Source organism: Sebastes fasciatus, chromosome 10 (genome assembly GCF_043250625.1).
Source record: "Sebastes fasciatus isolate fSebFas1 chromosome 10, fSebFas1.pri, whole genome shotgun sequence".
Lineage (NCBI taxonomy): Eukaryota > Metazoa > Chordata > Actinopteri > Perciformes > Sebastidae > Sebastes > Sebastes fasciatus.
The window spans coordinates 9,964,405-9,987,511 of NC_133804.1; the positions used below are offsets into that span (position 1 = coordinate 9,964,405).

General features: G+C 41.9%; 1 protein-coding gene and 1 long non-coding RNA gene across 5 annotated transcripts in view; one reads left to right on the top strand and one right to left on the bottom strand.

Annotated features, from left to right (window-relative positions):
- LOC141775075 (connector enhancer of kinase suppressor of ras 2) overlaps nt 1-23,107 on the top strand; it is an 82,466-nt gene that overhangs the window by 33,245 nt on the left and 26,114 nt on the right. For all 4 annotated transcript variants that reach the window (XR_012595547.1, XM_074648001.1, XM_074648002.1 and 1 more), the window contains exons 3-9: nt 21-223; nt 1,054-1,141; nt 3,354-3,395; nt 11,463-11,582; nt 13,798-13,857; nt 13,975-14,043; nt 19,543-19,689. Coding sequence is in view for 3 of the 4 variants with exons in the window: in XM_074648001.1 (XP_074504102.1) it covers nt 21-223; nt 1,054-1,141; nt 3,354-3,395; nt 11,463-11,582; nt 13,798-13,857; nt 13,975-14,043; nt 19,543-19,689 (729 nt within the window). In the remaining variant the exon portion in view is untranslated. The remainder of the gene's footprint in view (nt 1-20; nt 224-1,053; nt 1,142-3,353; nt 3,396-11,462; nt 11,583-13,797; nt 13,858-13,974; nt 14,044-19,542; nt 19,690-23,107) is intronic.
- On the bottom strand, nt 239-4,579 carry LOC141775077 (uncharacterized). Its single transcript, XR_012595548.1, has 4 exons — nt 4,207-4,579; nt 4,027-4,108; nt 3,851-3,891; nt 239-3,360 (listed from the first exon to the last, which is right to left on the bottom strand). It is a non-coding gene; the product is annotated as an uncharacterized LOC141775077 (long non-coding RNA).

Below are 23,107 nucleotides of genomic sequence, written 5' to 3' on the forward strand. Positions count from 1 at the left end.
TCCTTCTGTTTGTTCTGCAGAACTACGGCCTGGAGACGGAGAACCTCCGGACTCTGTCTCACAAGCTGAACGCTTCAGCGAAGAACCTCCAGAACTTCATCCTGGGCCGGCGGAGGGGCGGACACTACGACGGACGAGCTTCCCGGAGACTACCCAACGACTTCCTCACCTCGGTGGTGGATCTGATCGGTGCAGCCAAGAACCTGCTGGCCTGGCTCGACAGGTAGCAACCACACCAATTTGGCAATTTGATCACTTTTAGCACAATATCCCCAATTTCATCAAGTAAGGTTGAGTAGAAAAATCTAAATATATAATGTGTTTTAGCTACTACACAGGGCACACCAGGCAGTGGACAAAATAACAGGAACACCTTACAATCCCCCTCTGAAACAAAGTTTAAACAAAAATGGAACATAATAAACCTCACAGAGGTTGTTTGTGTTGTATATTATCAGATGTTCCTGTTATTTTTACGCTTCATAAAGTAACATAATTCATAGAAGGATGTTTTTTTATGTTGTTATCCTGAAGTTAGATCAGCTGAAAGAACCATATGAAACTGAGAACACGTACAAATAAAGCGATGCTGAGCTTTAGTAGATCCCATGGTTGCACAGCCTCCTGGCCGTCATATAAAACCAAATATTGTTGTTTGTCTTTATCACTTGCTCATGTGCTCGGAGAGGAGCAGAGAATAGCTTTTATTGCTCTCTCTCACTGCTCTACCCCGGCTTTTTTAAATCACACTGTTAGCAAATAAATGAACGGAACAAAATAAAAACACCAATATAGCTAAAATCACTTCCTCAAAACAGTAAATTGTCATTTTTGTAATAGAATGGCCGAATATGCTTTGCTCACATTCATAGAAGTGTGATTTTCAGACCTTGGAGACAATAAGCATTGTACTCCAAACAGGAGGATTTGATAAAAACAGTAACACAATTTAGAATAAGATCATGACCAGTACACCAATTCAATGTTCTACTGAAGTTCTCAGATGCATCTGTCAAATTATGAACTCTGTTTTTTATTTTTTGTCTCCTTCAGGTCTCCATTCGCCAGTGTGACAGAGTATTCATTACTGAAGAACAACATTGTACAGCTCTGCCTAGAATTAACCACCATCGTACAACAGGTGCTTCCACCCACACAAACCCACCCACACACACACACACACACACACACACACACACACACACACACACACACAATAGGGGTGGGAATCACCAGAGGCCCCACAATACGATATTATCAATACCATATCAATTAATACTTAAGTTACGATATGATCTTATTGCGATTGTAAACATTTTGCAACATGCTGAGTATTGCGATAAGATATGTAAGGGATAATGTACAGCGAGCCGGTCATTGTTGTAAAATAAACCCTGACCCTGTTTATGTCACAACAATGACCCGCTAGCCGTACATTATCCCGCTTAGTACACAGCAACTTACTTAAGAAATCCATCATTTGACACTAAAATGGTCCTCCAGAGTCCGACATCAGAGCTGCGCCCATAGCAACGGTCTGTTATACATAGCAACGGTCTGTTATACATAACAACGGTCTGTTATACATAGCAAGGGTGTACTATAAAGAAATTACAGACAGTAGAACGCCGTGATTGACCAGTCAGAATTGAGTATTCAACAAAGCTGTGTAATAAATTTGGATATATCGCGATTGGCGATTTATTACCTTTTTTAACCGCATATTATGCAGTTTGTCAACATCTGTTTTATCTAATAAGATACAGTTTCACTCTTTCATCTCAGAGTCTTCATTCACATATCTCGAGGTCAGAGGTCAAGGTACCCCTTTGAAAATGGCCATGCCAGTTTTTCTTCGCCCAAATTTAGCATAACTTTGGAGCGTTATTTAGCCTCCTTCGCGACAAGCTAGTATGACATGGTACCAATGAATTCATTAGGTTTTTTAGTTTCACATGGTGCATCCTCACTCTAGTTTTAAAACTGAGCCCGCTACAACCTACGAAAGATCGATTGCGTTAATGCGTTGAAGAAATTAGTGGCGTTAAAACAAATTTGCGTTAACTTTGACAGCCCTAATAATAAAAGATCGGTAATTGACGACCGTGTATTGATACAATATTGCCAAATATCGCGATACTATGCTGTATCGATTTTTTTCTCTGGCCCGTAATGCACAAGGATGCATGCATCATGTCCATATTCATTACAATGATACAATAAAGGTCATGAATTTGAATTGAGACTGCAAAGCTAAAGTGGGTTTGGACTGGGAGCATCAATACTTATACAGCTGGTTGTGGTCTTTAGCTCATTTCTATAGATTTGACTATGAGTGGAACATATGCCCCAGTGCCACAGGCTGTTTGCAGCATGGCTGACGGGACGAGTAGCTCTCAGTAACAGCCTCAGGCAAAGTGCTCATTGACTCACTGTGAGACCACATCCTCTGCTTAACTGGTTGGCCCTGATGGAGAATGAACCAGGGGTCTCTCCTCCCTTCACTTCCTGTCCTCCTTCTGCTCCCCCTCTGGCTCCCTCGTGTAGATTCACCACACTTCCACACATAAATGCACTTTTAAAAAACTAAAAATGGGGGTGCATTAACACACACACACTCTGATACTTTAGAAATCTCATTGTTTGGACAGAAAGTATGTCTGCTCTCCTGGACCCCATCCACGTCCTCCCTGTAAGAGCCCGCTTAGAGAGTGTGTGAGAGAGTTTGTACGTGTGCCCGGAGTGAATCCTGGAGCCGAGCAGATAACACCCATCCCCTCTTCCAAGGGCCAGAGGAGAGGGAGGAGAACGGGGCCACCGCGGGTCCACAATGGGCCAAATGAACATGTGGTTGCCAGGCTGCAGCGAGACAGACAAAGGTGGCAGCGCCGCCCGCACTAATGCATCAAACAGACGAATTAACTGCTAGCATGCACATCTGGTGGATTCGGTGGGCCGCTTTCCCAGAAATAGATTAACCATCAGCTATCGTTAAATAACAATCTGTCACGTTCAAATAATGTAGTTTCTAAATCCTGCGGTGCGGAGGCTCGTGGAGCTCCAGGCAGCGGAGAAGATCCAGAACTGGTCAATCCAATGTTTTAGTCTGCCTAGATTATAAAGTAATATGCATAATGTGGAAGGATAGAAATAAAAGAGCTGACTGCAGATGTTCTCCATTGAAAAACAAGTCATCTATCTTTCCTCCTGTTGGCCGTCTCATTTCTCTTATTTCCCTCTTCCGTGCTTGTTATATTTGGAGGAGGGAGATATTTGAGCTTCCGTGCGGATGTGCGCACAGATGCTTTCTGCATCTCATGTTTTCTTCTTTCTGTCTTCTTCTTGTCTTACAGGATTGCACTGTGTATGAGACAGAGAATAAGATTCTCCATGTGGTAAGTTTCTGCTTTTAAAATGTCAGATTCTTGTGAAAATATCAATAATGATTTAAAGCTGTTGGCCTGGGAAGAAGCATAGTGGCATTCTCAATAATGACAGCTATTAAATGGATAGATAAGACTGCTATCCTAATGTATACAGTATAGTCTGATTTTATTTCAGCATCCTTCCCCCTCTGGTTGCTTCACACATAAGCTTGAAAAGCATTATTCTGTATATACTGAGGATGCTTTCACAAGCCAACATTTAGTCTGTTTTAATCAAGCTCTGTTGCGGTTCGTTTGGGCAGTTATGAACACAGTAATCATACTCTGGTGCGGCCCAAAACAACCGGTCCAAGATCGCTTGTGAGAGGTGATCCCAGAGCGTTTCCAAGTGAACTAAAACGCAGGCTGCCTGTGCGGGCATTTGTTGAGATGGACACAGGTTAACGACATGGCTAAGGACTTACCTGGACTTCTGCAGAAGTCCGATGTTTGCTTGACATCTGGGCTGAAGAGAACACACAGAATATGATAAATAAAAGAAAACGAACCAAAAGTATCAATTTCACTCTGATTTGGTTTAACCAAACGGACTATGGCTTGTGAAAGTGCTCTAAGGTACTTAGTGTACAAAGTATCTTACCTAGATTTCACAATCAACCTTGCAAAAGTCCTTGTTGCATTAAAGGAGTAGTTCAGCATTTTGGAAAATACACTTATTTGCTCTTTTGCCAAGGGTAAGATGAGAAATGAAATACCATTCTCCTGTCTGTACATTAAATAGGAAGCTACAGTTAGCTTAGCTTAGATAAGGACTGGAAACAGCTAGCCTGGCTCTGTCCCAAGATTACAAAATCTACCTAGCAGCACCTCTAAAGCTCATGAAATTAACACCGTACATCAAATTATTTTTGCCACACAACTCTGTACAAAACCAAAGTGTAAAAACAGGAGCAGTTACCAGGCAACCAGCAGCAACTCCAGGAAGTTACTGCTCGGGGGCCAAGAAACAGTCCGGCACCAAACCTCCCATAAAACCACAATGTTTTACACTTCAGGTTTTGTACAAATGAAACAAAGGAGACATAACATGTTGATTATATGTAAATAACTAATTTGTTGAGGTGCTGGTAGGAGGATTTTATTACCTTTGGACAGAACCATGCCGGCTGTTTTCCCCTGTTTACAGTCTTTTTGCTAAGCTCAGTAAGAAAGAATACTAAGATGTGGAACCGTTCCTCTGATGAAGTCTTTTAAATACGTTCTTTTGCAATTTGTACCGATAACACAGTCGTAATGATTCACAAACAGTTCATAAACACACTGAAAAGCTGAAAAATGTCTGTGTGTTTGCCTGTGTGTTCTGCGTGGGAGTGTGTGTGCATGTGCATGTCAGAGCACTGTGTGTTTTTGTGGGAATTTGTGGCACAAAACTGTGCATGCTGAAGTGCAAGCGCGCCTGAGGCCTTTTGAAAGCTTCAATTTAGCTTCTCTGTATGTGTGTGTGTGTGTGTGTGCATACTTGTGTTTGTGTGTGTGAGTGTGTACGTGCATGCATGTATGACGGAGGACTGTGAAACCGAGTGAGCAGCTAGTGTCTGATTCGGGCTGACAGTTGGATCGGGACACTTCCTGCTGCCATTCAAGGTCAGGTGGAGGAAACCAAATATAATGTTGGCAGGGGGAGTTCACAGAAAAATATCTGAGCCTTTAATGCCAAAAGTAAATCCCACATCAGATGTTCTCTCAGTATACGATATATATGTGATTGTATTACATATTTCTATAAAGAGAACCAATCATAAGTGTGTATTTGAGATGTTTGTTGTTCCTGTGGTGCGATGTTCCCCCCTGTAAGAGTGACTCCCCCCTTAGCTTTTTGGTTGTCGTCTACCTCTGTTGTTGCAGGCCTGTTAATGACACAGGACAGACATCAGGCAAATTCAAATATTTAAATGGCTCTGCACATGCGTGCGCGCGCACACACACAAACCCTGGGTGCCAGACTAAAGGCTACACATGACTAAGTCTGTTATGTGTGGGAGGTTTATGTGTGAAATAGGGAGACAACATGAAGGGAGAGGGGGTGTTTGTCTTTAGATGCTGCTTCCTTGCTGATTCTTGTTTACTACTGTTTCAGAAATTAATAAAGTGGAGATCACTAAATCATACACGATGGACAGGCACACATAGGATGAAGATGATGATGCACAGTTGAGATCTGGTATTTTACCTCTCTATTTTGAAACAGCACAGTATTTCCTTTTGGAAGAAGGAATGTTGACTTGTCCAATGTGTCTTCTTAATGATATAAAATTATATAAGATTGAGTCTTTTTTTATTGGGAACCGTGAAATATATTGTTTACAAAGATAAAAAAAAATCATAAATATACTGTATATATTTTTCTTTTGTTTATATAACTGATTAAGGACAAAGACCCAGTTGGCTAGTCACGTAAGAAACATTTAAGGGCGCTTTCAGAAGCCATAGTCCGTTTGGCTAGTCCGAATCAGAGTGAAATTGATACTTGTGGTTTGGTTTTCTCTTTAGTCTGGTTCGGTTTCACAGTGCACAAATTAATCAGACCAAATAAAAACGTATATTTGCTGAGGGGCGTGTACGAAGGAGCAGAGCCGAAGTAATTTCCCTTTTACTCAGCGATGATATACTGTGAGCATCAATCCCTTCCTCTCCAGTTTATCTCCAATGACTTTATAAACGTCACTACTTTCGTGGACGTTATTTAGCATATTCTGTGTTCTCTTGCAAACGTCGGACTTCTGCAGAACTCCAAGTCAGTCCTCTCCCACTCATGTTAAACTGTTGTTTATCTGTGTCCATCTCAACTGCCCACGAAGGCAACCTGTAATCCCCTGCAGTTTGGTTCACTTCGGGCCATTGGGTCAGATTATGTTCTTACTGCAATCGAACCGCACTAGAGTTCGCTTAGAAAGGGTCAGAGACCACCTCCCGCAAGAGGTCTCGGACCGGTTGTTTTGGTCTGCAGCAGAATACGATTGCTGCGTTCACAACTGCCCAAATGAAACGTACCAGAATTTGACCTAAAACGAACTAAATCTTGGCTTGTGAAGGCATCCTAAATCAGCCAGTTACCTGGAGAAAGCCGAGCAAACGAGTAAAAAGGATACAAATTAATTTTTTGAATTTTGTATATAGACATACAGCATATTCCATTAAATTAATCTATCCCATTTCTTTCTTTTGGTTTGCATATGGAAAGCGTTGCTGTATTTTGGATATTTACAATACAACACTGTCTCTTAAGCCAATGTGGGATGGACCATGTTTTGGACATGACACAAAAATGAAAAATAACTAGCTAACTATCTACCTAACTACTTCCTAATTGCTATCTTACTGCTATCTGAATAATAACTAACTAATAACTATCTATTTGAAAACTGTTACAGACCAACGATGAAACATTATCTAGTACATTTACTAAATTATTTGACATGGAATAATGTACGTTACTCCACTGATTCAAATTTCAATTTTCATTATATACGCATGATCATCTTATGAAATGATAATATTATAATTATGACAATTATTTAAAGTAGCTGATATCAGCCACACCTCATCAACATCAAAATGCTGCTTACATGTCACTGCATTAGTAACATCCAGTAATATAAGTAACTGCAGATACTCTAAAAGGAGCAACTCCATAATGAGTATTTTACTTTTGAAACCTAAGTATAACTTGCTCTTAATAGTTGTGTATTTTTACAGAATTACAGAAATAAAAGTTTTAAAGTCAGGTCTTTTCACATGGTGGTATTGGTTTGACATAAAGGGATAGTTTGGGTGTTTTGAAATGGGGTTGTATGAGATACTTATCCATAGTCAGTGTGTTACCTACAGTGAATGACGGTTGGTGCGCTCCCAGTTTGGAGAAACAGACAGGAGCTACCTCACAGAAGTAAAGCAATGTACTGCTGGGGACGGGGCCGGCAGCAAAACGTAATTTAGCCACCTAATAGGAAAGCCCCATTTAAAATAAGCAATATCAATTTAAGTGTACGCTATATTTAGAATATTTTTGCCGGTTTACCTTGCAATGAGACAGCTATACAGTCTATGTTTCGGGCAGGGAACTGTAGGCTTTATCTATGCTCTCTCTATGCTATGATCAGTTAGTTTGTTTGTGTAATTGTGTGACTTTGGTTAGTTCGGATTCACCAAAGTCACACAATAGCACAAACAAACTTACCGATCGAGGCAGCGGTAGACCAGCAACCCCCGTGTTCTGCTAGGGAAAATTACAGTTTTTTTCAATGAAGTCTGGTTGCTTTAGCGAGAGCATAGATGGATACAACGGCTTCAGTTCTCCGTCGGAAAGGGCTTACTGACAGCAGTGTAAAATGGTGAAAATATTCTAAATATAGCGCACACTTTTTTTTAGGTGAGCCTTTCTTTTAGGAGGCCGAAATACGTTTTGCTGCCGGCCCCGTCCACAGCAGTACATTGCTTTGCTTCCGCGCGGTAACTCCCATCTGCTTCTCCAAACTGGGGGCGCACTGATCGTCACCTACTGTAGGTAATACACTGACTATGGATAAGTACCTCATATAACCCCACTTCAAAAAACACCCAAACTATCCCTTTAATAGATGTATGGAGGTTGATCCAGACAGACATACAGTACCGTACGAGGGAGTCTCCAGTGTGCATCCAGCATGGGGTTCAATGCTCTGGTCAGCTCTGCTGTAGCTACTGTAGTGGTAGTTATACGTTTGTCAGCTTCTGCTCAATAATGCAAAACTTGCTGCTACTCTGCTCTCCTCCAGACTACGGCCTGCAGCAATCAGATGGACGGGGATAGTGTGTGTGTGTGTGTGTGTGTTTGTGTGTGTGGTATGTGTGAGAGAGAGAGAGATAAGATATGAGCATGTGTGAGTCTGATGGAGCGTGAAGTGTGTATGAGTGTGTGTGTTTTTATGTGCATGCATGCATAAGGATGAGAGGAATTACATAAGACTGTCCTAGTTGTGTGTTTTTTTTCCCCTTCCCTTGTTTCCTCCCGGACTCTCCCTCCCCACCTCTCTGTTCCTCTCCTCTCCTCTCCTCTCCTCCCTCTCTCCATCGTTCCCTGTGTCTCGGCTCGGGTTTATATTTGCCCCTCATGTATGTGGAGTAGATGCACCACGCTCGCTTGTGTGTGCACGCGTGAGAGAGAAGGTGCGAGTCGACGAGGAAGGAAGCGCGAGAGAGAGAGAGAATGAGAATGAGGTGGTGGGTGAGGAGAGGCGGTGTGGGGAGGTGGGGGGGCAGTGTGCAGCCAGGGCTTAATCCATTTGGCAGCGCACTATGTCTGGCTTTCTGTTTGACTGCTCTTAAATCTCACGCCAGCCAGCCACATAAGTTAACTTCCCCATAATCTGCGCTCTGATTCTCCGGAGGCGTGTCAGATCAAGGCTGGGTGTGTCAGCGCCGGAGGAGCCGAGAGTCCCTCCACGCTGGTAACTGGCCCCTTGTCTCTCGGCCCGTGTTAATCCAGGGTCAAGACTATTAGTCCAGTGATCAAAGAGGGATACAAGCAAAGCCACAATGTTGTCATTGGCTTCCAGCTGGGGACTTCACACGCTATTTCTGGCTCTATAGGCGACGTTAGATATACTCTGCTTCTGCTTTTCCTCTACTTATTTCTCACTTATTTATCTATTTAGTATGGCTGGGACGATACACCTATCTCCCGATTCGATACTATACCAATACTTGAGTGCCGATTTGATATGTATTGCAATTTTTTAGGTATTGCAATTTCTATCGATTCGATATTACGATTTATTGCGATTTTTGTTAATTTTTTTTAACACTAGGCCACGGGAAAAAGTTGAATCATACACTTCTAGGGACTTTTACTTTGGGAAATATCTAAATTAATACAGCAAAAATGTTTGATTTTCAGCATGTATGTATCAAAGATCTCCTGAAGTCAAATATATCAGTCATTGTCAGGAATTATTTATTACATTTTTTCAAGCAACACTAAAATCAAAGAATTTGACTTCACAAATTAGTGGTATTTACTTTTAATTTATAAGGGACATGTAATGTTTTATACTTCTGGTCAATATAATCCAATCAATCTTATTTCCGTATATGTATTTTGTATATGCAGTTCCCTTTGTTAACACCTTATTTTGAAAACCGGATGTAGTCACACGTGTATACTTCCGCTAACTTCGCCAAGTCCGTCGCTAGCTCTCCCATCAGCTCCGTTCTCTTTATACATCCATGATCAGCTCCACCGGGGCCGTTTGAATGCATTTAACATAAATGTCAGTATATGGGTGCTCTACAGTTGTAGCGTCAGCTGATCACCACGGAATTGAGAGTGACGGCTGGCTTGACCGTACGTTACCGCAATACAATAACGTTTCCTGTCCATGACAGACTTAGCATGCAGCTCTAGCCATGATGTCTAGCTCTGCTTTTCCTGCAATGTGTGAAACCCAAAGTGTTTACATACTTTACTGTATGTGAAGTGTTTACCACGTTGGATTTAACATGTGATGGGGCAGGTCGTATCCACGCCGAACCTCTGCTGTTTTCTACTTTTTCGTCTCGGCTTGCTGCGACCGGCTGCAGTTCATTTTGCTTTTGATGGATACGGAATGGATGTGATGTCAAATTACTCAGACTACAACAATAAAAGCGGTAACTTCCTTCTACCTCCGCACAGACTCAAATGAAGGAAATACTGTATATTAATTCTGGCATTAAAAAAATCAATTCCAAAATCGTTTAAAAAAAAAAATCACAATACATGGATGAATCGATTTTTTCCACCCCTACTATTTACCTCCTTTTTTTCAAATTAAAGCTCATTTGGTGTCTGTGGATGACATGAACAGTCCTGGGTGTCCCATTACGTAATGAGTGCACATTGACTAGAACATAATATTACAGTCTGTATAAACAGAACACTAAACAGGCAGTAATGTTCAAATAACTGACCCAGAAAAGCATGGAAATGTGTGTATTTATGTGTGTGTGTGAGAGCGAGAGACAGTGAGGGAGCATAAGCATCACATAGCCAGCTCACTGAAGATCCTCCACCTTTTCTTTCACACTGAATGAATCATAGGCTCTGAGCTATGGTGTGCGTGTGCGTGTGTGTGTGTAGTGTCGAAGATCTCCTCTGTTCATTTCATAACTATAATCCGGTAATTGCTCATTAGGATTGAGATCAGAAGATTATTTTATGCAGGGTTCATCACTGTCATGCTGCTTGTAGACAACATATATTCTCTTACATGTATGTCTGTTACGTTCCAGTGTACGTGTGTGCGTGTGCGTGTGTGCGTGCATGTGTGCGCGCGCACTAAACAGCAACGCGATAAGGCAGGATAACCAGGGTAACGGTCTCTATAAGCCCACCGTAGTCAGTCAGCCAAGATTAGAAGGCAGAGATGCTGCTGCTGATAAATTAACTTGTGTGCGTGACCAAGCAGACAAATAGCCTGAAAAACAGTCAAGGTTTATTTAGAACAAAAGGCGAGGTGAAGCCATGCTTTATATTTGCCGTATTTGCTCAGATGCATTAGGTAATCTGTATTAGGAATGTTGTAAGTGCAGTGTAAAAAAAAATACAGCGCAGATAATCGAACCACTCTACAATGTGTCGGATTTTGTTTAGTTGACGTGAAGGCAAAAATAGCCTTTATCCTTAACCCCCCAAAAATATGACAGATAACAACAAATGAAATCTGTGCTCTGTAATTTAGATGTTAGAAAAATGTCATGTGGGCACCTCGGGGTTGGCTGGTATCGGTGATGTGTTGTTCCGTCAGTGACAGTGTCTTGCGGGCACGCCTGTGGACAGACTGTGACAGGAAACAGTTTGTGTGCCGGAGTGATGGAAGTGGCGATGTGGAACAATCTGATGAAATGATTTCTGTTTCACCTCCTCCAGCTAGGTCACGGCATCCCTCGCGGACCAAAACCAATCTCAATAACTTTCTGTCTTTCTCTTTTTGTCACCCTCTCTCTCTATTCCTGTCTTTTCTCTCCCGCTGCTTTCTTTACCTCCGATGCCTTCTCTAGTGTAAGACCTTAGCGGGGATATGTGACCACATCATCTCTCTGTCGTCAGACTCTCTGGTCTCTCAGTCCGCCCATCTGGAAGTGGTCCACCTTACCAGCATCATGCCCAGTGAAGGGCTGGTAAGGACACACCTGAGCATGCACGCACATGTATCCACCAGAGATGCACTAATCAATATTTTCATGTGAACAATGGACCGATTGACTATGTGTAATGTGAAAGGGGTCGCTGCCTAGTGGTGACAAACCCGCAGAGAATCATCACCTGACTCTGCAGTTCCCCTCAGCTCCAGAGAGCGTTTTAGCGTCACTTTAATTATTGTTTTTCACACAGCATTTGAACATCCTCCTTTCAAAGCTGTTAATAGTGTTTTTACTCTGGCTGTCAATCAATTAAAATATTCAATCGCATGATTGTCCATAGTTAATCACAATTGCAAATTAATCGCACATTTTTTAACTGTTCAAAATGTACCTTAAAGGGAGATTTGTCAAGTATTTAATACTCTTATCAAAATGGGAGTGGGGAAATATGCTTACTTTATGCAAATGTATGTATATATTTATTGTTGGAAATCAATTACCGACACAAAACAATGACAAATATTGTCCAGAAACCCTCACAGGTACTGCATTTAGCATAAGAAATATGCTCAAATCATAACATGGCAAACTGCAGCCCAACAGGCAACAACAGCTGTCAATGTGTCAGTGTGCTGACTTAACTATGACTTGCCCCAAACTGCATGTGATTATCATAAAGTGGGCATGTCTGTAAAGGGGAGACTCGTGGGTACCCATAGAACCCATTTTCATTCACATGTCTTGAGCTCAGAGGTCAAGGGACCCCTTTTAAAAATGACCATGGATTCCTTCGATTTTTCTAGAAGCCAGTATCTTCACTCTAGCTTTAAAACTGAGCCCGCTAAAACCTTAAAAATTGCAAGTTGCGTCAATGCGTTAAAGAAACCAGTGCCGTTAAAACAAATTTGCGTAAACGTGTTATTATCGCGTTAACTTTGACAGACCTAGTTTTTACATGACTGAATCCACGTCTCTACGATGCATAGGAATAATAATGAAATATTCAAAGTGTGTAAATATGTAATGCCTTCCTTTTACACTCTTATTCATTATTTATTGTTCAGGGATTTCACCAGGTCAGAATGTGAGGCTTGAATGTTTTTGCTTTTATGTCTTGAGTTGAGTCTTAAAGGGGTAACGTTTCATGTACCGATGAAGTGAAAAAAAGTGGGAGAAAAAAAACAACCAAAGCAGGCGAGGGGGGTCACTGAATGGTTTGAAGAGTGTAGAACTGATGTGAATCATACACTAAAGCCTTGAAAGTCAACCCAATCAGAGATTTTGCACTGACATGTTAGACAGCGTTCTACCCCACCATCATCAATACAAAAACATTTGAAAATATCTTTTGGAGAGTTACAGTAGAATTCAAAGACTTGGAGAATCTATGACAAGTGGGGCTTTTCCATTGGCGCTTTTGGCCACGCCGAGTCTAACTATGCCACGCTGATTTGTGTTTCCATTGCCAGTTTTAGCGAATCTGAATCTCTGTGGTTCAAAGTTTAGTTTCTCTCCTGAGTCCGTTTGTACTTTCAGATATCTGCTTTATTTTACCGTTTCACTTTCAGCTGAAGTCGTGTTAAGTTGATGCTGATGAAAACCCAACATTTCCTGATTTTGCCGCTTCATAATAAAAGCTTTTGAATAACAAATAACAGGGGACTTTTATTGTGAAGAATTTATATCAAATTAAATGTGTTTATCACAGATTTAGCGATGCTTTGTGAGCAGCTTTGTTACGGGCTATTCTTCAATAAAAACAAGTCTACTAACAGTGCAGGGAGGAAGAGTACAAGCAGCAAAAATAACGGGGGACTTTTATTGTGAAGAATATAGAAAATTAAATGTGTTTATCCACCATTTTACATCCGCTCCCTTGACCACTAGTCACAGCCGTGGTTACACACACCGTCAAGCGGGTAGCCCTGTTGTAATGGAGAAGTAAATCCCCGCCATGCTGGGCTGACTCACCGAGTCAAACCGAGTCAAGACAAGCCACAACGTGTGTGGCGGCTCTTGGTCGACCAACACCTTACTAAGACACTTTTATGTTAGTTATCCCTTTAATTTGTCACCCATCTGCAAGTCAGGCCTCACACCCGTCAATTCTAGTCAAGTCAAGTCAGAAGTCCTCAGTTTTGTGAGACGCAGACACAGATTCACAGATGTAAAACATTCATATCATGTATAATGTATTTCCCTGTGTGCACTGTATTATACTGACTCCTCCCTCCCCGTGCTCGTGTTTCAGGGGATGTATATCAAATCGACCTATGATGGACTCCACGTTATCACCGGAACCACAGAGAATGTGAGTTTTGGTTTCACTCAGCAGGAACTTGACACCCCACCAGCTACAATTCATTGTCTCAAATTCCACAATGACAATGAATATATCCTGAATTTGTTCCCATTTCTGCCTCTGCAGTCTCCAGCGGACCTGTGTAAGAAGATCCATGCAGGGGACGAGGTGATCCAAGTCAACCACCAGACAGTGGTGAGTTAAAACGCTTCCAAACACACTGTAGTCACACAGGAAATGTAGCTCCCATGTGTTTCAGCTGTCTTTTGTTCTCCATTCTGTGCTATGCTGAGGAGATGTCAAGGTACCTGATGTCTGCTATACCACCGCCAACTCCACCATGGTGCTTCCTGTCCTGTGCCTGTGCAGCTATGTAGGCTAATTAGACTTGCTGTGGGAGCAGATTATAGGACGATTGTTACCTTTGTTCAGTCCAGTGTGATTGTCAGCTCTCTCTTACCGGAATTTGTTCCCATTGTCGTGAGAAATCCCTGAAGGAGGCGTCTGGTTTGAAATGTGAACTCATGTTCCACTTTCAGACTTGAATAAGTTGCGTTCCTGCCTTCAACTCATCACATCAGAGGGAAGCACGAAAATGGGCAGCCATTTTAAATGGAACGGTGCCGCCTTGTGAGAGCATGTGATTGAGCGCGCTGTCTATTGCCTGCGCTGTCAGCTCTGGCACATTTGTTCCAGCGTTTATTTGAGATTTCTTAGGGAGGGAAAAAGAAAAAAGTAGGTTTGTGTCTGTGCGGAGGCGTCTTCTTGTGTGCTTTTTCCCGTAAGTATTTCCTCGTATGTCTCGATAGGTGCTGCTCATGCGAAAGCACGCGTGCGATGCAGGGCGCTGGGGAGCGGCGTATTTTGATTGACGCGCGAGGGAGCCGCGTGTTATCTCTCTCCCTCTCTCTCCTCGGGGTGACAGTGCAGATCGCACCCTGCCAGGCTCTCAGCTCCAACCCCTCATTACTCCCTCAGCTAGACCCTCGCCACTCTGATCCCTCACCCTGGGGGAGGAGATAAGCAGGGGGAGACAGAGGTGTGTGTGTGTGATGGTAGGAAAGTGGGGGTGAACTAGTCAGGGGATGCTGGGAGGAGGCAGAGCTGGGAGAGTGGGGTGAAAAAGGGAGGTGGAAGTAAAGAGGGACTTAGGGAGAAGGATGAAAAGGAAAGGGGGGGAATAGAAGAGGGAAGTCTCTCGTCAAGATAGCAATCCTAAATCGAGCTGCTGAGGAGGAAAGATGGATACACACTACCAAGCAAACTCTCCGTCAACCTCACGCATGATAAGTTTATCTAGCGAGGCTCCGTATTTAAAAAAAATCAGATTAGTGTGAATATTGAGTGAACAAATTCCATTACATTATAGAATCATTATGTAGGCCTATCCCACGTATTTAGCAACAGCGCTGCCTTCATGTCTATGCATGAGCTTCTGTTTGAGAGCCACTTCAAAACAGGACTCGCAGCTTTTAGCTCAGCTTCTCTTTTGAGGTAAAATGTGGAATTTGCTCAAATAACAAACTGATTGTTTGAAGAGGCAACATAATTATGTGGAGGTAATAGCATCTGGGAAAATAATGAAGACCCCGGGGATTTGAAAAACCTCTCCGGCAGCAGTTTATGCTCTATTATTATTTCGGTAGGTCTCTCCCTGTTTCCCTCTGTTCTCTGCCTATTTGCATAACAGAACAGTTCTAAACTGGCCTGGTTAGGATAGGCTGTTAACACGCACTGTTGTGTCTGTCCACCATTGTGGTGAAGCTCTAAGGGTTGCATGATCAAGGTCCAGTTCAGTTCAGTGAATTCAGGATTTCCCTTTAGCATGAAAATGTCAATGAATTCTGAAATTGAAATTGTACGATACCAGTTCGGATACAATACCTGTATTTTGCAAGCGAAACAATTTGAGAACTTTGACTTCTTTTGTTAAAGAAATAGGTCGACATTTTTGGGAAACACGCATATTATCTTTTCTTGCCGAGCGCTAGACGAGTAGATTGATACCACTTTCTCATCTGTTCGTTCAATATGAGCACAGAGCCGTGGTTCCCAACCTTTTTCCTTAAGGGACCCCTTTTCTGTCACTGAGTAAACTGAGGACCCCTGACTAAGTGATATTTTATTGATATTTCATATTATATTCAATGCATAACACAACTGATAAACTGTACAATTAACCCAAAAAAGTGAACGCAATAAACACAGAAGAAGTTGAATTTTTAGCAGATTATTTCCTGTGAATATTGCATCAGAGATGAAGAGTTTTTTAGGAACTTTTAAAACAATACTCTCTCTGTATTATGTATTATTTTTTCAAACATATTTTTACAATCAAACATGTTTAATAGGCTTCTTTTTTGGCAAATTCAGTGTTTTCTTCTCTCTGACGCTTGGCCATTTTCTATTAGCTCTTTAGTTGTTTTAAACGCATACTTTTCCAATGCAGGACGAGGCTGTTTAGCAGAGAGGGAAGGCTCTGTGATTATAGCTTGTGTTCAGGTCTTCACCGTGCCCTTATCTTGTTTGTATCTTAAATAATACTCCCAAACTTCAAAAATAACAATTTAGTTTAGATTTTTTCACAGAAATTAATGAAATGCAGAGATACAGGCCAATCGTATAATAAAAACTTTAAAATCAAGAAGGCCTCGAGACCCCCCCCCCCGTGAAGCTTTGGTGACCCCTAGTGAGGGTCGGGACCCTCAGGTTGGGAACCAGTGGCATAGAGACTGGAAGGAGGGGGACACAGCTAGCTAAACAAGATATAACATAGTAATAACTGAGCTTTAGAGGTGCTGGTAGGCTGATTTATTGTACCAATGGACAGACCTAGGCTAGCGGTTTCCCCCTGCTTCCAGTCTTTATGCTAAGCTAAGCTAACCATCACCTGGCTGTAGCTTCATATTAAATTGACAGATATGAGAGTCGATCTTCATCAAACTCAATAAGAAAGCAAATAAGTGATGGCCCAAAATGCTGAACTATTCCTTTAATAAAATAATTAATTTTCAATTAAATCAGGTGCTAATCAAAGAATAGTAAACAAGATTACTGACCAGAGATTCAAAGCCAGATTTTGGTTCCTGAAGGTTTTTGATACACAGACACATTTCTTCCAGTATGATCAGTTTGATAGCTCTATTTCTGTCTCTAGGAAATGAATAACAGTGAGTCCTAGTGTGTCCTCGTGTACCCCCGGTTTGTTTTGTTGGGCAGAACAGGACAAAACATCCAGTAGTAAATTACTGCCATCATATCTCTTGTTGCTGGTGAACGCTGGCTGAACCCAGAGATCTGAACTGGGCCAAAGAGAACAGGACAAGATGCCGCTAAAGGCTGACACAGGCTGGCCATCATTATGTCAGGAATAAGGTCAGAGCAGTTCTGTCTGTGGGTGGTTGGGTGAAAGTGTGTGTGTGAGCGCTGTGGCCTCTGCGGACACTTCCAGTAGCTGAGACCAGTGTAGCCAATCAATGGCCTGAAGAGTGCTGTGAGCTCTGGAGACCGGCTGGCCGGAACCACCAGGAAACTCTGCAGTCAGCACTCCTTTCTTACTCTTTTACCATCTCTTCTCCCTTCCTTAGAACTAAACCATACCGACTACACATCCTTTATTTTGATATGTTTTCAGATCAGCAGTACTGGGACAGTGTGGTGCATATGGTAGTGTCTGGCTGTATTGGTATCGGCTGTGTTTGGTGAAGATTTAGTAAAACATGTTAATTACAGAGGGTATAAAAGCAGCCTGTCTGAGGCATGGTGCTGAAATAGCTGAAAACGTATACCTTACCTTACCTGTTAGGTTAGTAATATTTACATTTTTAAAATCTCCATGTGGATCCAAATCTACATCGAAATACACATAATATTTATTTTTGCCTTGATCCTTGGATCCCGTGTATTTTATTTTCTCTGTCGTTGTTTGTAGTGTTACATTTTTAGCCCTTTTAGATCATCTCCCTGGTCATATTGTGCACCTATTAACAATACATGCAACAATTTATTTGTATTTTTATATCAAAATCCAATCATCTTTTCTTCCTGTAAAACAAAATATGACGTGTGCTTACGTAAGATAGTACCACCCAATTTCAACCGATAGTATCATGACATCCATCCATCAACTAATCTGCATATTTTAGAGACGAGGGAGGTGTGTCTCTGTAGCTCTGTATCGCACTATAATCTAAGCCCGCCCGCTTTTCAGATTTAAATCCCTCTCGTAACAGCGTACATCGCTCAAATATTCCATTTCACTGGGGAACACTCACAGTACAGAAGCTAAAGACGCTCTAACTTCCGCTTCACTGAGACTTTAACACTGTTTTGTTGAATTGAAAAAAATGAATAAGTGCTAAAAAGAAAATACACATAGTGATGGACAATTATGCAAATTTTCTGATGGCAGCCATACTTCTTGGACACTACCTAAATCACCTCTGGGAGTATTAGAGCTTTAAAAGAGTCAATTTGTGGACAATTTCAAGTGAGTCAGACTCATGATACAGTAACTAAGTTATAGCTGTTTAAATGTACTGTGTTGCTGTGTAATCAAATTTAGCTTGAATTGTATTGTGTTATACTGAGAGGTTTGTCTAATATTTTGTTGACCCCATTCATATCAATGAGGCTAGACTAATAATAGAAACACCTGTCAGAATAACGCAGTAACGGTTCAACAGCACCACAAACTGAAGCTTCTAAAATGAAGCATAATGTTGAATCAACACCTCTCTGAAACAGTTTCAGCAAAAAACTGAACATCATAAACTTCATGAAGGTAAAATCTATTACAGAGCTGTTGTATTACTCTGCATTCATTTGAGCTAGGGGTGCCTAATAAACTGGCAACTAACTGTATGTCAGATAAGCCACGTTTAGAAGAATTTTGCGGCCAATTGTAGAGAATAAAATAGCATAAAAACATGTTATGGGCTCACTCTAATATTTTATGCACCACATTTGGTGACGGTGGCCTATAATGACCTTAGGCACCTTTTTCAGGAAAAATATAATTTGACTATTCCCCACTGTTCAGGAGCTATGTGAAAATGTAAAGTGGTTTATAAGTGGTCACATGGTGGAGCTATCATCATTAAGCAATAATTCATTTTACCTAGACCTTTGGTCTGATTTTGTACCAAAAGTCACAGGCCTGAAAACACATGATATAAAGTATAAACGGTTTATATGGTCATTGTACTCGGTCGTTGTAAATAGTAGCATGTGGGGTCTCCTCTGAGGTTTAGGGGTCAAGACCACAGACTATATAGATGGACGACGCGTCTCCACTTCCTCCCACTGTACAAAAGTGAAGCCAAAATATCCTGGATACCTGAATTTTGACGTTATTTGGAGCCAGAGTCAGAGCCGAAGCCGCGGTGTCGAGGTCCCGCCCGGACGCCCACCCGAGCCAATCATAATCCGAGCACGGCAGCAGCTTGACCATAGACTGCAGCGTCCCCGGTTCAAGCTGGGGACCTTTGTTGGATCTCTCTCTCCCTCATTTCCTATCGTCTCTCTACTGTGATGGAAGTGGTGGTTTAGACAGCTAGTATCAGGACCCATGTGGGGTGGTATGCAGCAACAGATTTTAAAGCTTAATATCTGTGCGTAGTGGTTTTCCTCAGCAGATTTGGTTGCTCTCGGTGCATCGTGTACATAACGTGTGTGTGTGTGTGTTCTCCTCAGGTGGGCTGGCAGCTGAAGAACCTGGTCAACGCTCTGAGGGAGGACCCATGCGGAGTCATCCTCACGCTGAAGAAAAGGCCCCAGAATACCCTGAGCTCCACGCCGGCTCTGCTCAGGAACGTACGCTGGAAACCACTGGGCCTGCAGGTAAAACACAAGCAACACATGGATGCCTTAACTGCAGTATATATTATAAACAAGCCACATCCTGACCTCCCCAAACACTATTAAATTTTTTAACAAAGAAGCAAGAAACTGAAATGTGATCAGTCTCGTACATGTCTATCTGTACACTTCTTGTACTTCCAGTGAAGGATTTGAGGCAGGCTGATTTAGCAGCACTATGTACAGTAAGCTGCGTTGTACCTCTGGCTTTATCTTTGACTCACTCTCCGCTCTTGTTTTTACTGCCCACACTCTGCATTCTCCTACCGGCATTTTTAAACAAATATTTTCAAAGGAAACTCACTCGCTGTGTGACCTTGCATCAATCCTCCTGTTGAGCGTTTCAACAAATCTCTTATTTTCTTACAGCCTGCCGTACCGCTTGCACAGTTCAAAGCCATTCACAAATGTGTCGGTAGCTGAACCTCCATCTGAAGAATTATGCATACCAAAAGCATTTTTTTTTTTTTAGACAGATAAATTGAGATAGTGAAGGGGGGGAGGAAATAGCTAATTAAATCTTATATTTGCACTTAGTAGTTGTGTGAATGATTTAAATGGTATAATATGGCCTGACTGCTCAGGGGCTGGCGCAAGGTCACCAAAAGGTCCTACTACACATTCATATTCATATTTACTGAGACTTCGGCCCTGATTCATTCAACCTTCGCCCCAAAGGACATCTCTTTTTCAAAAAAGAGTGTACATTTTTAATGTACAGTAGATATAAAAGGTGTAATGCTCATTTGAAGGCTTACAGGTCAGAGCGGCAAAGACTTTGTCAATCCGTCACTCAGTCAGAGCCCAGAAAAGTCACTCAAATTTCGGTTCACAGAGAGAGCGAGTTGTGCCGAGACGGGCAGAAGCGTGAGGCGAGGGCTGCCTGAGCATCTTGTTTCTACATGTCTGCGAGCATATAAAAGCAGCACTATAAGCATGTATGTTCACATGAGAGACATACATGTTCTGTTAGTGTTTTGTGGTTTCAGTACTGGCCTAGAAACAATTAAAATCTCGTAATAACCATAAAGCCTACTGCAACTTCATCACCGTCTCTTGTCTTTAACAAGGTTGCTGCCTTGTTAGATCATCGCTCTGAGTTGTTACCAGAAGCTTATTGTTTGCTGCGTGCAACAGCAGAGGATTGGGGGGGAATTCAACCCTGATGGGCCGCGAAGACACAAATGAGCCGCGAGCGCCCCAGATCAGAGCGCAGAGATATCTGTGGGAGAAGAGAAGAAAGGAGTGTTTTAGATTTGTTCTCTCTCAGAAAGACCGGAGCTCTTAATTATTCATAAGCAACTACAGGCAGCTCCACTGGCTCTGAAACAAGAGCCGCTACTCAGCAAATACTGGAGATAATGCACTGAATCCAAAATATCCTGCTAAACAGCCTGTGTGTGTGTGTGTACTGGTGGGTGTGCACACATTTCTAAGCACGGCCGTATGCACCGCTTGTCCATCTGTATGTGTCAGAGCAAGGTGTGTTTCTGTGCACGCATGCAGAGGCGGAGGAACTGGGTCACTGCACTCTGTAAGCTCAGTTTTGGATACATACTACTCTACCTACACACTCTCCAAAACAAACACACATACAAACACATGCGCATTTATACCTCTAAGCCCGGTTTTAGAGGATGAATTGTACGGCTGTGAAGTTTAGCCCAAATGTGGCAAACGTTCAGCCGGATTATAACTGAATCCACAAAGGAAACAATTTATCTCTGCAAATTATCATGTGATTCCAGCCCCAAATCCCTCCATGGCAGCCTCCTTTATTCTGCTAAATAATGGCACATATCTCTCTCTCTTTCTGTGTGTGTTTGCGACTACGGTAGGATGGAGTAAAAGCAATTTAATGATCTGCTGTAATGATGCTGGCAATGATTTTAACAAAGAAGTTGAGGATTACTGTGTGTGTGTGCTGCGCTGCTGCAAAATGTGCATTTCATGCATGACTGAAGGCCACATCAGCGCACACATCACAGGTCACTTCACCGGTCGCACGTGTTCCACACATTGTCCACGACCCAGCTTTCATAAATCTGTTATATGTTTAGATACATAAATAATTACTCCTTGAAAATGCCTGCTATTTTAGGCACCATGTATTGTCATGTATTATTGATGGGCCAGCTGAATGGGCAAGGGGCTATAGTACATTCTTTTGGCCTACTTTTGTGACGGCTAATGCAGCTTAAAATCTCTGCCATCCTTTTAAAGATATACATGTTTGATCTCAAATCTTTATTATGATAAATTACTCCATAACCGTAACTGTGATAATAACTGTTAAAATAAACAATGTCACCTGAAGGTCCATTTAGTAGCAGTTCTCCAGCAGATCAGATCCCATGATCTTCATCAGCAGATGGAGTTTGAGGCTCGACTTTTAAGCCCACATGGATGAGAAATCCTTAAAGCTAGGGTTGGTAGTGTTCTTCAAAAACATTTGTTATATTTGTTGAAATTCTCATTACATCCCAACAGCAATCAATAAATCAAATGCTCTGACAAAAAAGAAAAAAATTTTTGTATCTGCTAGTGGTGTAAGGGTACACAAAATACACGGTTTTGGGGTCACGGTTTGGTTTTCATTTTCGGTACAATAGGGAAAACAAAGAAAAATACAGAAAATAACTTTCTTTTCATGTATTTTGAAAATTATAAAATTCTATAGTTGCTCATTGGCACTCAAATACTGACATATTGTCAATAAAATATAAATAAATGACAGAAATAAATTACATAAATGTCTGTAATGTAAATGTAATGTAATGTAAATGTAACCCAGTTTCCCCCCAGGGATCAATGAAGTATTTCTGATTCTTGTTCTTGTTTCCTGCTTGTGCTCATTTATACATGGCAGGAACAATGGACTGCCTGAAATACACACGTGAAGGCACATTGTAGCGGGGCTCAAAACACTCAAAACACACCATATGCCTTAATTCGGTATGGTTTGCAATCGAGTGTGGTCGCATACGCAGCAATAAACACTATCATTAGTTGCTTCGGCACGATGTGAGTCTGCAGTGGGAGGCTGCCTGAACGCTGTGGGGAGAAGGACTCACCGTCCAGTCTGTTTTTGTTTTGCTCCGCTAATCGACACGTTCAGGTGATGCCTGAATTAAACTTCAGTTTAACAGTGTCGGCATACAGTTTGACACAAAACGTTGTCCACTGAACTTGATTAACCTGGCTAACCGGGCTGAACCACCTAGCATGCTACAGCACTGATACAGTTGATAGAGAACAACTGGTGCACTGCTAAATCGTTCCTGGTAAAACTCACGCTCCAGAATTTCTGTTCTGCATGTGCGAGTAGTAGACATAAACAGCTGTTTGGGTCACAGCGCGTACCGAAAGGATAACGTGGACCGAACCAAACGTCTTGTAC